The 12,224-nt window shown below is 40.6% G+C and overlaps 1 protein-coding gene across 1 annotated transcript; it reads right to left on the minus strand.

Annotated features, from left to right (window-relative positions):
* Positions 1–219: 219 nt before the first annotated feature.
* On the minus strand, positions 220–8,644 carry LOC112961097 (prokineticin receptor 2). Its single transcript, XM_026055956.1, has 3 exons — positions 8,554–8,644; positions 6,311–6,978; positions 220–1,544 (listed from the first exon to the last, which is right to left on the minus strand). Exons 2-3 carry the CDS (start codon positions 6,790–6,792, stop codon positions 848–850), a joined length of 1,179 nt encoding a protein of 392 aa, XP_025911741.1. The 5' UTR covers positions 6,793–6,978; positions 8,554–8,644; the 3' UTR covers positions 220–847.
* Positions 8,645–12,224: the final 3,580 nt, after the last annotated feature.

Consider the following 12,224-nt stretch of genomic DNA (forward strand, 5'->3'; position numbering starts at 1 on the left):
TGTAGCTTAAATGAGAATATATTACTGCTACTGTCACCTGTTTTATCATGATTATCCATCAAGAAACACTCGTTCTAGAGTTACACAAAATCAGAATAGTAAAAGTAGCATTGAAGGAGGCAATGCAGGAGTCATCTTTGTTGTCTCGTATTTAAACAGTTGATAAGCTAGCCAACTGAACTAGTGACAGATTCACTGAAAGCTAGTATCAGTCTCCATTGCTTGACGAAGGGCATCATCTTAAGATCTCTATAATATTTTGGTCCTGCTTGTACTTTATTCCAAAGGCATACACAGATCTGATAAGATGTCTAGGCTTGGTGCAAAAGGGTGAATTTTTCCCACTGACTGACTATTATCTTGCATGGACACCACTGAAAAAACAAGGGACAAGTCCCATGACAAAGTGCTCAGTGACACAAGGTGGCAGAAGCTGGCCATAGGGTTCCACAATAAAATCAAAGAAGGCAAAGAAGTTTCTCTTAAGAACAGAAGAAACAGAGAGGATTGTTGGCATCATTGCTAGGACTGACAATCAGCTGTTCCATTTTTGTAATATGCTTTAATGCATTCACAGACTTTTTTCTCCTTAAATAGTGCTAAACCGAATATCTACATCCCCATTTCAAAGATGGGCAAACTGAGGCACAGCATCAGTCTGATTTATGGGATTATACAGCAGTGTGGTAGAAGAGCTCTGGTGGAAATCCATAATATGCTGCTTATCTAGGGCTCTAACCATAGGTAGGAATTTCCATAGAACAGGGAGAAGTTTCTGAGGCAGCATTTACTTATTTCCTCTTCCCCACACCCCTCCAAAATATGTGAGATTAGAACTGTATAAACCTTATTTCAGTTTTATGCAGTCTACCTCTTCTGTGACTGGCATTGCACTTGTTCTGAGGTCTAAATCTGTGCTAGATTTGTTTCCACTATATGTTGATCTCCACCTGAGAAACATGATCTTCTTGAAATACTTCATTGTGTTATTTTTTACAGTTACAAAACACATTGTGTTTATCATGCTGTTACTCATGGCAATGCATTCGACTATGTAAAAGGCTGTAAGATAATGCTTCTCTTTCACAAAGATTGTGGGAAAAAAGTCACGGACAATTGTGAAACCATAGAAAGGTGCCCAACAGAGAACATAGGCAGTTAGGATGCACATAAGTACCATGACAGTTTTTCTTCTGCATCGAAGCCTCTTTCTGATCTGTTCCGTCTGAAATCCTGGTACAGTTTTAAACCAAAGCTCTCGAGAGATCCTGGCATAACATAAGGTCATCGTAATCACAGGTGCAACAAATTCAATGCCAAAGATGAAGAGGAAGTAGGATTTGTAATACATCTGCTGATCAACTGGCCAAATTTGGCCACAGAAAATTTTCTCCTGGTTTTTTACTATAAATAATACCGTTTCAGTAGCAAAGTATGCAGATGGGATAGCTACAAGTATGGAGACGATCCAGACCAAGGCGATTAAGAAGGTTGCTGTTTGATAATTCATGCGTGGTTTTAGTGGGTGGACAATGGCCAGGTACCTAGAAGAGAGAAATCCATTCAAAATTAAGTCTGAAAGCAATATGAATCAGAGTACACTTCAGAATACAAGTGGGCAGAATTAAGATTAAGCAGGAGGAAATTGTTGTGATCCTTAAAGGGAGAGCCTAATAAATTGATTTATGAGAGAGAGTTAAGAACAAGGTAGTCCAAAGAAGCAGCCTGCAGGTGAGTTCATAAATCTAGACAGAAGCTCCAGAGTGAGTGGTTGAAGTGTCTGTTAAGATACTGCATACTCAGCAATTTGAAAATCTGAATGTATTTTAGGGTGCCTGAGGATGGTTTTAAGAATTCAGCCTTAAACTCCTGCCTGTTAAAGAACAAAACCAAAATTTAAAAGTGTAATTTTGTATCACAATTTTTTTCTTTTTAACACAGATCACATGTTTGGGAGTTAGGGACAGACTGAGTGGAAGAGGAGAAAGAGAATATTTCTAATACTAACAAATACGTTTGCAGTAGCTAGCACAAGAGGCAGATGGTGTGGTACCCAGGACATGCTGTGACAGAGCATCTAGAAATTCTTAGGTGGACAGCACATATTCAGGTGAGAGTTTAAAACATACAGTAATATGCACCTAGTTAGGTGCAGGTAGAAGAAGACAAACATGGAGGAGGAGAATATATTTTTCCTAGGCAGAGAAGTATTTGAATATTTTGTTTCTACCTAGAGGTTGAATGGACATAACAGTGTTTCCATTATCTTCTTTGTTATTCCATGAGCTGAAAAGAGCTGAAGCAGAGGTTGTTAAATGCTTACAGCTGAGCATGTTTTCAAATCAACCAACAAAGGACTACATATTCATTTTTTGCTCATGCAAATTTGTTTGGTCTGCTTGATGTGACTATTGCTAATTTATCTTCTATACGTTATGTAGAATAATATGCTACCCTGTACATCTTGAGCATAGCTGTTTACACTTGTTATTAATAAGTATAAAGCTGCAATGTATGCACTGCAGTGTTTCAGAGAAAAAGTATGGAGAAATGGAAGTACCTTACTTGCAAGATCAATCAATTGCTCTTGATTCAGTCAAAAAGGGACCTTGGCCAAATGGCATTCGGTCTGGGGTGGTTTACTTGTTTATGAAGCTGTAGATGTGAGAAGAGCTTATATTTAAGCACAGTCTGCCCCAGAAAGATTAGGGCATTTCTGCTAAGTGTAGATTTTGATCAGAAACACTCCAGAGTTCTCAGTACTATTGTCTTTGACACCAAGGGTTGTTTCAAATGGTGGAATTTTTTATGCATTCAGAGGCTTTTCTGTCTGTACTTATTCTATATGTAGATAGCATATACAGAGTATACTCACATTCTAAAATAAAATGGAAAGTCAGTGGAGCTTTTCATAAGCCAGGTCTTGAAATCACAAAAACTGTTCATCGCTCTTAGAAGTGCAGTCTAGATGTCAAAGGACAGTAGAATTATTCAGCCTCATTGTGGAACTGATAAATGAATATTTTAAGATTGCGTCCTGTGAAAACAAGGTTGTGGGATCATGTATGTGTATGCATTCATAAGTATGCCTATCAACTTAGCAGAATGTTAGATTGTCCAGGGTAAGTCTCTACAGTAGAGTGAGGAGGGAGCTTCTGTGGTGGATTTCCTGACTGTCCTTGCTTACTATACTTTGGTTGTCATTGGGGAGTGGTTTCGGAGCATATTAACTGGATTCAGATGAAACTGCCCTGAAAGATGTGCTCCGAGAGGGTGAGTTGCCCATGGGCATTCAGTCAATGGTACTAGGCCGAAGCTAAACTCCCCAAAATGTTTATAGCAAGGTCTTCAGCATGAACTCTTGCTCTACAGATCCTCTCACCACGTTATTTACTAGTGTAGATGTGACCTTAAATATTCAGAATTCCTAAATATTTCATGTAAATAGCCAGATAGATGAAAGAGAGCCTTACCTGACAAAAATGTGATAATATATATTTTTTTACGTGACATAAACATGGGAAAAGTTTCATTAAGAGCTCATTCCTTTTTAGAGATCAAAGTCAACTACCCACATAACACAGCTCAATAGGAAGTGCAGCTGGGTTGTCAGCAGTGAAGCCAGGGCACTCTCCCATCCATCTCATCAGCTGTGACTGAAGAGTGCTTGGTAGACGAAGGTGTCGGTGCAGATGTGGCAGTTCCTGCTGCTGTGGTGTCCTTTTGCAGCTGCTGTACACCAGGAGTGTCTCCAAGCACATACTAAATAACTCAGGCTGCTCAGATTTGCACTTATGTCCCAAGAGGCATGGTCAGGACAAAYAGAGATCCTGAAGCCAGTCTTTTCCTTTGTTATGCTTGTTCATTGTGTGTCTAGGACAAGGGGCTGAGGGAAAGACCAGAGAAAATGTGGCAGTCCCACACAATCTAGGGATGTTCTTCTGTCGAGCGGATTTGCTTATGACCACTTAAGCTAGTTTGAGGGTAGCATTGCCTGAGGGGTGTGATGGAAAATGTACATCCTTCTGCAGATTATGTGTAATCTTTTCTTGTCTGACATACTCTGGGGATGGAGAAGTGTGCTTCCAGGATTTTGTTGCAAAAATACATTGCAGCACAGGTATGATGGCCTGCACACTCTGTCTGGTGATCAAGGTTTATTCTGCAATAGTAATTTTGTTAAACGACCATACCTTAAAAGTACCTGTACCTTGCACGCAGAACTGCATGTTTATACACATTCTCTAATGAGCAGAATCCCTGAGTGTTGCTGTTGACTGTTGCAAATTTTGTTTTTTGGTTTACTACAGGGATCTTAATTGTTCTATGTAAAAAAGGAAAAAAACCACACACACACCCCCAACCCCCCCCACCCAAACAAATGACCTCTTAAAGATAACAAATAAACCTGAAGAGAGCTTAAACAATAACAAACTTCTATGATTAATCCTTTCCAGGGTCATTTTTAAAGATGCATGGGGAGATATACTAGAAAATCCCTGATTTCCTAGCTAGCATAAGGACTCGATGATCAGTGTTACTTCATCAACCTGGGATGCAGTAGAAGAGCTTTCCAAAAACATTTTTTGAAGTTGGAAAAAAAAAGAAAGAAAGTGGTATTGCATACATGGTAGTGTTTAGAAGCTAAAGGATGACTCCTTGGATACTGTTCAAGGGTTGGTTTTTAGAGATGGGTTAAGGATTTGTTTTACAGGAGTTGATTGCCCTTTCCCCCTTACCAGGCAAAACATCTCTGAACTTCCCCATAATTTTTCCACAAACTTCTGTTGTCATCAGTAAAAGCTGAAACAACCCTGTGCAACTGTATCTCCAGAACCATTAGCAGGGCTAAACTGTCTCTGAGCTGTCTTTTGGATTGGTTTCCAAAAACTAAGCAACAATAGAGTATAGCATAAAAAGGCATAGGAGAGGAACTGAACAAAAAGAAAAAGAAACAAAAATGCTAATACAATAAACTGTAAAAAGTTCTTGAAAGAAAGCATATAGTGTTTATAAGCAGAGGACATACAGAGGTGTATATGGTGTTCATACAAAAAAGGTGATTTGTCATGATGGTCCTTCTGTAAACAGTTTACCCTGTGGGTCTCTGGCTTTCTGTGAGTTGGTTGTGTTAAACTTATGTCAACAGGAAGCTGACCCTCAGCTTCTGGCTTATTCAGAATCCATAGTGCACAAGACTAAGAACAGGAGTCATAAGAAAGAATACAATTAAATGATGTTAAAAATCCTGGAGTGAGAGACAGTCATAGAAATATCTGAGGACTGCAGCATAAAGCAAGTAGTGTAGTAGCTGGATGTCAGTATGTTCTGTTCACTCTATTATGTAGGCTGTAGGAAAACCTCTGTTAAACTAGGGTGTTGTATTATTTTTATCCCTTTCCAGAAGATGCAAGCATCACTGTTTTGTCATTAATATGGGGTCTACAAATGACCTTTGGGTCTTTCCTGGCATGCCACTCTGCTGTCCTCAGAAAGACATGTAAGAGAGAAAGTGTTTTAACAACTTTTAAGTGTTCAGGAGAGTGTGGGCACAATCACTGAGCATCCACTTCTGAGTTGGAGCATGCAGCTAAGACCTCAGTACTATTAAACAGTTATTTTAATGATGGTTGGATTTTCCCAGGAGGGCTGGACAGAGAATAAGAACTTTATTTTGCAAGATAGATCGAAACCTCATCTTTTATTCTCTTTCACTCCAAAACAAAAACTGGGAAAAATACCTTAGAGGGTGAAAGAAATATCCGGGAAGGCAGGAACCCTGTTAGGAAACTCACCAGTCAAGTATTGTATTCATCTGTCAACTGTTTCTCTCTCTGAAGAATATTTATTTCACTGTTTATACAAAAGGTGAGACTGAGAAAGAAAAACTCTGTAGCCCAGTGGTAAGGGTTCCTTAGAGACATTTGGAACAGGATTATGTAATGCTAATTAACAGCCCCATCTCTGAACTAGTGACGATTCTTGGTTTGTCTCTCTTCTTTCCCCTGTTTCATAAATCCCATCCTACACTTGAATCAGCTATAGCTTTATGGAAAAAAAAAAGTTTTTAATAAATCAACATTTTATTTCACCTGAAAATTTTAATCAAGAAATTTCCACTGAGTTTTCTCCAGGATAATCTCATGACCTCATGTAATTAAATTGTTATGAAACAGGATACCCCAATCTGCAGAATACCTACTGTGGCATCAGCAGATCCTGCAGAACAGCTGAGCCTGTTAAAACCTGAGAAACCTGGATGGCCAATCTCAAAAGCTCTGGCCATCTCCAGTCATAGCCCCCTGCTTACCTGTCGACAGCTATAGCCAAAAGAGCATTGGTAGAAACATAGAGGGAGACGGTCCGTAGGTAGTTGACCGAGGCACAGAGGACATGGCCGTGCTCCCAGGACAGCTGCCGCACCACGTAGTAGTCCATCTCAAAGGGGCAGCACACAATGGCCACAATGAAGTCAGAGATCGCCAGGTTGGCAATCAGCAGGTTGGTGAGGTTCCGTAGCTTCTTGTAGCGGGCGAGAGCAGCAATGAAAATAAAGTTGCCAATGCCACAGACCAGCATGATGCCAATGAGAGCCACCCCAATCACAATCTTGGCTGCAAAGAACGTGCGTGTTTTGGTCATGTCGTCTTCATTATCCAGTGGCAGATCGTAATCACTGTAATTGAAATTGAAAGGGATGGTGAAGTTTCTGAAATCCCCCTTGTGCAGATCATAGATTGCAGCAAAGTTGAGGTTGACAGTAGTATTTGAGTTATGTTCATCTTGCCCCATGGCGATGTCTCTCTTCTTTTGACACGGGTGTCTTGGCTGGCCTTTGCTTTTGTATTAGTATTACCCAGGACAGCAGAGCAGGGTGGTGGCAGTCAAAAAGCTCATCAAAAGTTTGTTTTCTGAGCAATGAATCACCTTGTCTTTGTTCCGATGAGATTGTAGAATATCAGCCTCATTTAACTTCTTCTAAGGAAACAAAAAGAGGAAAAAACTTCCTGAGAGGAAAATACAGCAAAAATACTGTGCTTGAGGGAAAGCAATATCTACATTATTCCTTCACCTGTTCCCAACTCTGTTGCCACATACTTGAGTGTGAACAGTGGGAGGAAGTGTGCTGTAGAAGGATGCTTTGGTTATCATGAAATCCCTTGAGTTCCAGTTGCATAATACACTGGTAGTTATACCTGGCAATTTTATTTACCCAAGCTGAAATTTTGTTTCCAGTGCAGAGTGAAATGACAATGTAGAAGGAGTGTAAAATCAAGGTTAAACCTCTGCCAGCCTTCAAGCACACCATGCTGTCATCCTTTTGCAAGGTGCAGAAACTGAAAGGAGATGACAYGTCAGTTTGCTGAGAAGTATCTGATGTGCCTTTGGACAAAGTTTTTGCTTTATGCTAGAGGTCTCAGAGTGATGTTACAGGCAAAAAAAAAAAAAAAAAAAAAAAAGGAGAACTGAAGCCCTGGCTTCTAAATACATTCCTTAAGTAAGAGTTGCCAAGACCCACAAAAATAGCAAAGCCAGCACTTTCCTTTTTTGGCAAGCATTAATTAAGTATAGGGACCAAATTTTCAGCTAGTATAATCTATATTGCTTCTCTCAAACCTGTGGAATCCTAGCAGTTTGCTTGGACAGGTTTTCATTGCACAAAACTGCTTGTAGAGCTTTTCTGTGAGGGCCAATCTGCTGTTCACAGTGAGGGTGCTTCCACAAGCAGGTTCTTGAGGTRGAAGGGGAAGTATTCCCTAGGCTAGACAAAATGCCTTGATTTTTTAGAAGATGGGGAGGAGCAGGCTCCCCTCTTTGTGCTGCCAGTTGTACCAAACATGTTAAATACAGATATATTTTCCACACTGAGAAGAAAAATCTAATCCATTCCCGCAATTTTGTCTCTACTCTGTATCAAAACGCTGACAGCACTGTCTTCTTGCATCCCKCTATTCCACATCGGGAATTCTCACACCCTCAGGTGCTTAGAGCTACAGACTCCCAGCTGTCAGGACAGCCCAAACCCATATCCGGAGGGAATCTGGGGGAGTTACTGCTTCGTTGCATTAAAGCAGTAGGTCTTCATAATGTTAAATGCCATCAAGCAGTGTCCATCATAGCTACAAAGGACAATCTGCAGAAGACAGCTGTCATCCCCCTTCCTTCCCTGGAACTACCCTCAGCCCTGGTGTACCAACACTTAATAAATTTCCAAGAGAAACTCTTCTGTACAACTTTTGTTTCCATATCGCTTTTCAAACACAGGGTTACAGGGTGACAGAATAACAGAAAGACAAGCCTGAAACTAAATAACAGTTCAAACAATTCACTGCTTTTTAAGGCATTTCTACAGCTGCCTGGAAATGTGAATGTTCACGTAAGAAAGGAACCAAACAAATATTTGAATGCAAAATCTGTTCATTGGAACCACGCTCTTCCCAAAGCAAGGAACAATATCTGTTTCGGGCTTCCCTGCAAAATAGCAAATCTTTAAAATAAATAAAGGCAACACACCCACCCGCAAACTGACATAACACAATCAACTAACGGTACCTGCAGTGGCTCTCATCTTCTTTTAGGTCTCTGGCACTCTGGGGTCAGCCTCCAGGTTTCTTCCCTGCAAATGTGCTGCTGTCATTGGAGCACAGCAAGGATCACTAAAAAAGCAGCAGCCTAAGGACTTAGCTTAGATCTTTTCTCTCCCAAGTAATTTTGCCCTGCAGGTCAGGGGGGATGACGGCTATGCTGTCTGTGTGCATGCATCTAAAGCCTTTTCTCAGTGGGAGGCACCTTGAAGCTTGTCCATGCATTTCTAATTTTAAAGAGGCAGTGCAATACAGAGACAATACAGCACAGCCCCTTTTTTTCCTGCTTTAAACCCCCATGTATGCGGTGAATCCATGGAGCTGCTTTGTTACTCTGAGGCATGGAAGGTGTAAAACCCTGGTCTGTGCTTGCTCTTTGAGTYTTATCTCTACTGGGCAGTAGTTATTTATACCTGGTGTGAAATAAAAGCCTTGCAGTGGAGAGGAGGGGGAGGAAGGAGGAACTACTCTCCAAGGGACCTAAGTGAATCTCTCCCCAGCTATTGTCCTTAGGACTGCTTCTGCGGCAGACAATACAGATGTTAGCTTGGCGCTCTGGGGACACAGAACAGCTCCTGTGCGAGGAGGGTTGAACTGCCCTCCATTTCCCTGTTACAAGCACTGTATTGTCATAAATCGGAAAACCTCTGACGGCTTCCCTTGCCCTCTAAGAGAATAACTCAGAGCAGAAAAGTAACAGAGACTCTTTGAGGACTCTGTCTTTACGTAGTGCTGCCTCCTTGTTGCTCTTGAAGGGCTCACACCCTGGTGAACAAGTCTCTTGTGAAAGGGAGATGTGTCTGCAAACTTGCTTCCCAGTTCTCAAGAAGGAGAGGAAACACACAGCAGATCTCATTTCCTCTTCCATACTTTTAGTAATACTTACATTAGTTGACCTTTTCCAGGACATGTAGCTGGGACACATGAGCCCCAGTGGAGGAGACTGTAGGAGGCCATAGACAGTCATGGAGAATGTAGTAGGTTTGTGGGGAGTCTACAATACATGATGCACACTCACAAGACTCAGTTTTTGTGAGCTAGTGGGTTACTAGTGGGAAGAAGGAGAGAAAGAAATGAGCTACTACAATGTTAGGCACCCAAATTTGAAATATATCTGCGATAAAAGAGCCACTAGTGTGATGGTTCTTCCAGAAAATGTTGCAAATCTAGAGAGCCCCAGCTATCTGGAACCAGCAGTGTTAAGAATTTCAAGACAAATACCTCATTTGGCTTTATTTTTAACATTCAGTGTAGTAGGTTAAAAGCCATTAAGAGATTTTTTAATAGCCTGAAAAGATGCAACCAAATGAACCATGAGGAAATTAAAATTGTTGTTGAATTTGGCCACAAAAAGTGTCAGCCTCTTGAGAAAACATAGGGAGAGACAAAGTGTGCAAATTACAGTGTGCATCAGAACCAAACCTAAATAATCCCTAAAATAGGCCACATAAACCTTAAATGTCCCTTAAGAAAAGCTAGTAAAGTAAAAGGAGCTCTTGCAAGCTTTACATTAGAAAGGTGCATGATCTCTTTAAGACTTCGTTTAGTTGTGCCACATTAAATTACTTAGTGAGTTAATCAAGTAACATGATAGCCAGATATTTATATTCTTTTAGGCCAAAGCCTCAGCAGAAGCTGAGTAAAACAGTATATCTCCATTGACTCACTGGAGCCCTGGTAATTACAGCCTCTCTGGTTCTGCACTTCCTGCTGGGTCTGTGGCCTTTGTACAGTGACGAAAGGTCCCTGAAGCTGTGGGAGAGGATTTCCTAGCTGCAGACATTGCGTAAGTGGTCTCAAAGGCCGTGGTGCAAAAGCCATAGTCTCTTGCGAGTTCTGGTGTGAGCGTGCAGGGAGAGTGGCTCCCTGGGGTGGCTGGGCTGCAGTATGGCCCAAGGAGCTGTCTGTGCAGGGCTGGCACTGTCCTTGTCCCAGAACTGCCCAGCCCAGATGTTTTACAGCTTACAGGTCACCTCATTCTCCTGGTAGCAGGGCACCCTCTCTCAGGGCTTACAGTACTGGAGAGAGAGTTCCTTTCCCACAGTCACTAATGACTTTATGAATTATGACATTAATTTATTACATGATTAATATTGTCTTTCAAAATCACAATTATTTTGTGGAAGGCACATGATTCTGGTATTGAATTTCTGCGTAAGACTGAGTTTCTCCTTCATAGCTTTGATTTGCAGTTCCAGTGACATTCCCAATGGTGTCACAACATTCAGCAGTGCATTTCCTGAGACCAGCGTTACCCATTTGATAAATCCAGGATGAGAAGAAAAGTTGAATTTGAAAACTTTCTAATAAACAATTTACATTCCTGTTTTTTTTTCTTTTGCTTCATTTAATATGTTCACAGTTTGAACTAGGAAAATATTTGGAGGATAAATGATGCAAAAAAGATCAAAAAGTACTTCTTTAGAGACTTTCAAATAATGAATTTCTAAAGCTAACACTTACCCTAGGAACAGAGCTAAGGATTATGGCCTTTCATTTCAAAAGAGCAAACTCATCAGCTATTGTCAAATTTTTGTTAATTGCTTAATAAATTGGACTCGGAGCTAGGTAATTAATCCTAGGGGACTTATATAAACTTTGTATAAAGTATAGCTGGATTTGGCATTTAGTCTTAGAAGTTTTACAGAGATAACTAATATAAATCAGATGGCAAAATGTGACAGGAACTTGATAAAACAATAGTACCAGAAATACTGGTGATTTTCTAGAAAAACAATAAAAAAGTAGCAGCATATTTGGGTTACAGCCATTAGCATATCTCTGTTCTGTAGTTCAGATACATAATCTCCAAAGAGCTTATATCATAAATCCTTGATTCAGCAGGTATTTAGGTTAAACGCATAAATGCCATCCACTATGGTGAGATATAAATGGGATTGAAAAAAATTTCCTTTGAGGTCATCGTTAAACCCTAACTCCACCCAAGTCAATGACAGATCTCCTAATGGGAATCAGTATTTTAACCAGACGTTTGGCTCAAGTGCTTTACTAAATCTAGGAATGTTACTAGTATTAATGTTTAGGAGGACTTTAGACTTACATAAAGTGTTAGCTATATTTTTATAATATGTGAAAACATGCCTAGCAGTACTAGAGGAAAGTGACTTTTGGATGGAGTCTGCCAACATTTGCACACAGAAATAATCCCACCATGTTCTGCTGTTCCAATGGTGACTTGGCCCTAGAAAAGTCCACAGAAGAGAATAGAGAGGTATTTGACTGGATTAATGGGCTATGTAATAATGTTACTTTCCTCTTACCGTATTTTTCCACTTCCTTATCAAGTGCATCCCATCCAAAAGGGTTACATCATAATTTTTCATCCTCTGAATAGGGGCAAAGCATTGGAAGGAGCAGCAGAGCTAGCTGTCAACAACCATAGTGACACCCCTCAAAGGCAGCCGTCGTCAGTGTCTGGAATAGGAGACAGTGCTGTTATCCAAACGGTCTTGTTCTTTCAGAGCTGCACAGGTTTCTATGGACAGTGGCATTCAGGGAGATCTCACAGCCAAATGACAAGAGCTTTAGCAGAGCTTCACTGCAGAACAATGCGCAAGGTGACCTGGGGCAGTCAGCAACTTTCTTCACAGTAAAAGCTTCTTTCTTTTTACTTGTCTC

Source organism: Apteryx rowi, unplaced genomic scaffold (genome assembly GCF_003343035.1).
Source record: "Apteryx rowi isolate R43461 unplaced genomic scaffold, aptRow1 scaffold_128, whole genome shotgun sequence".
In the NCBI taxonomy this organism is placed as follows: Eukaryota; Metazoa; Chordata; class Aves; order Apterygiformes; family Apterygidae; genus Apteryx; species Apteryx rowi.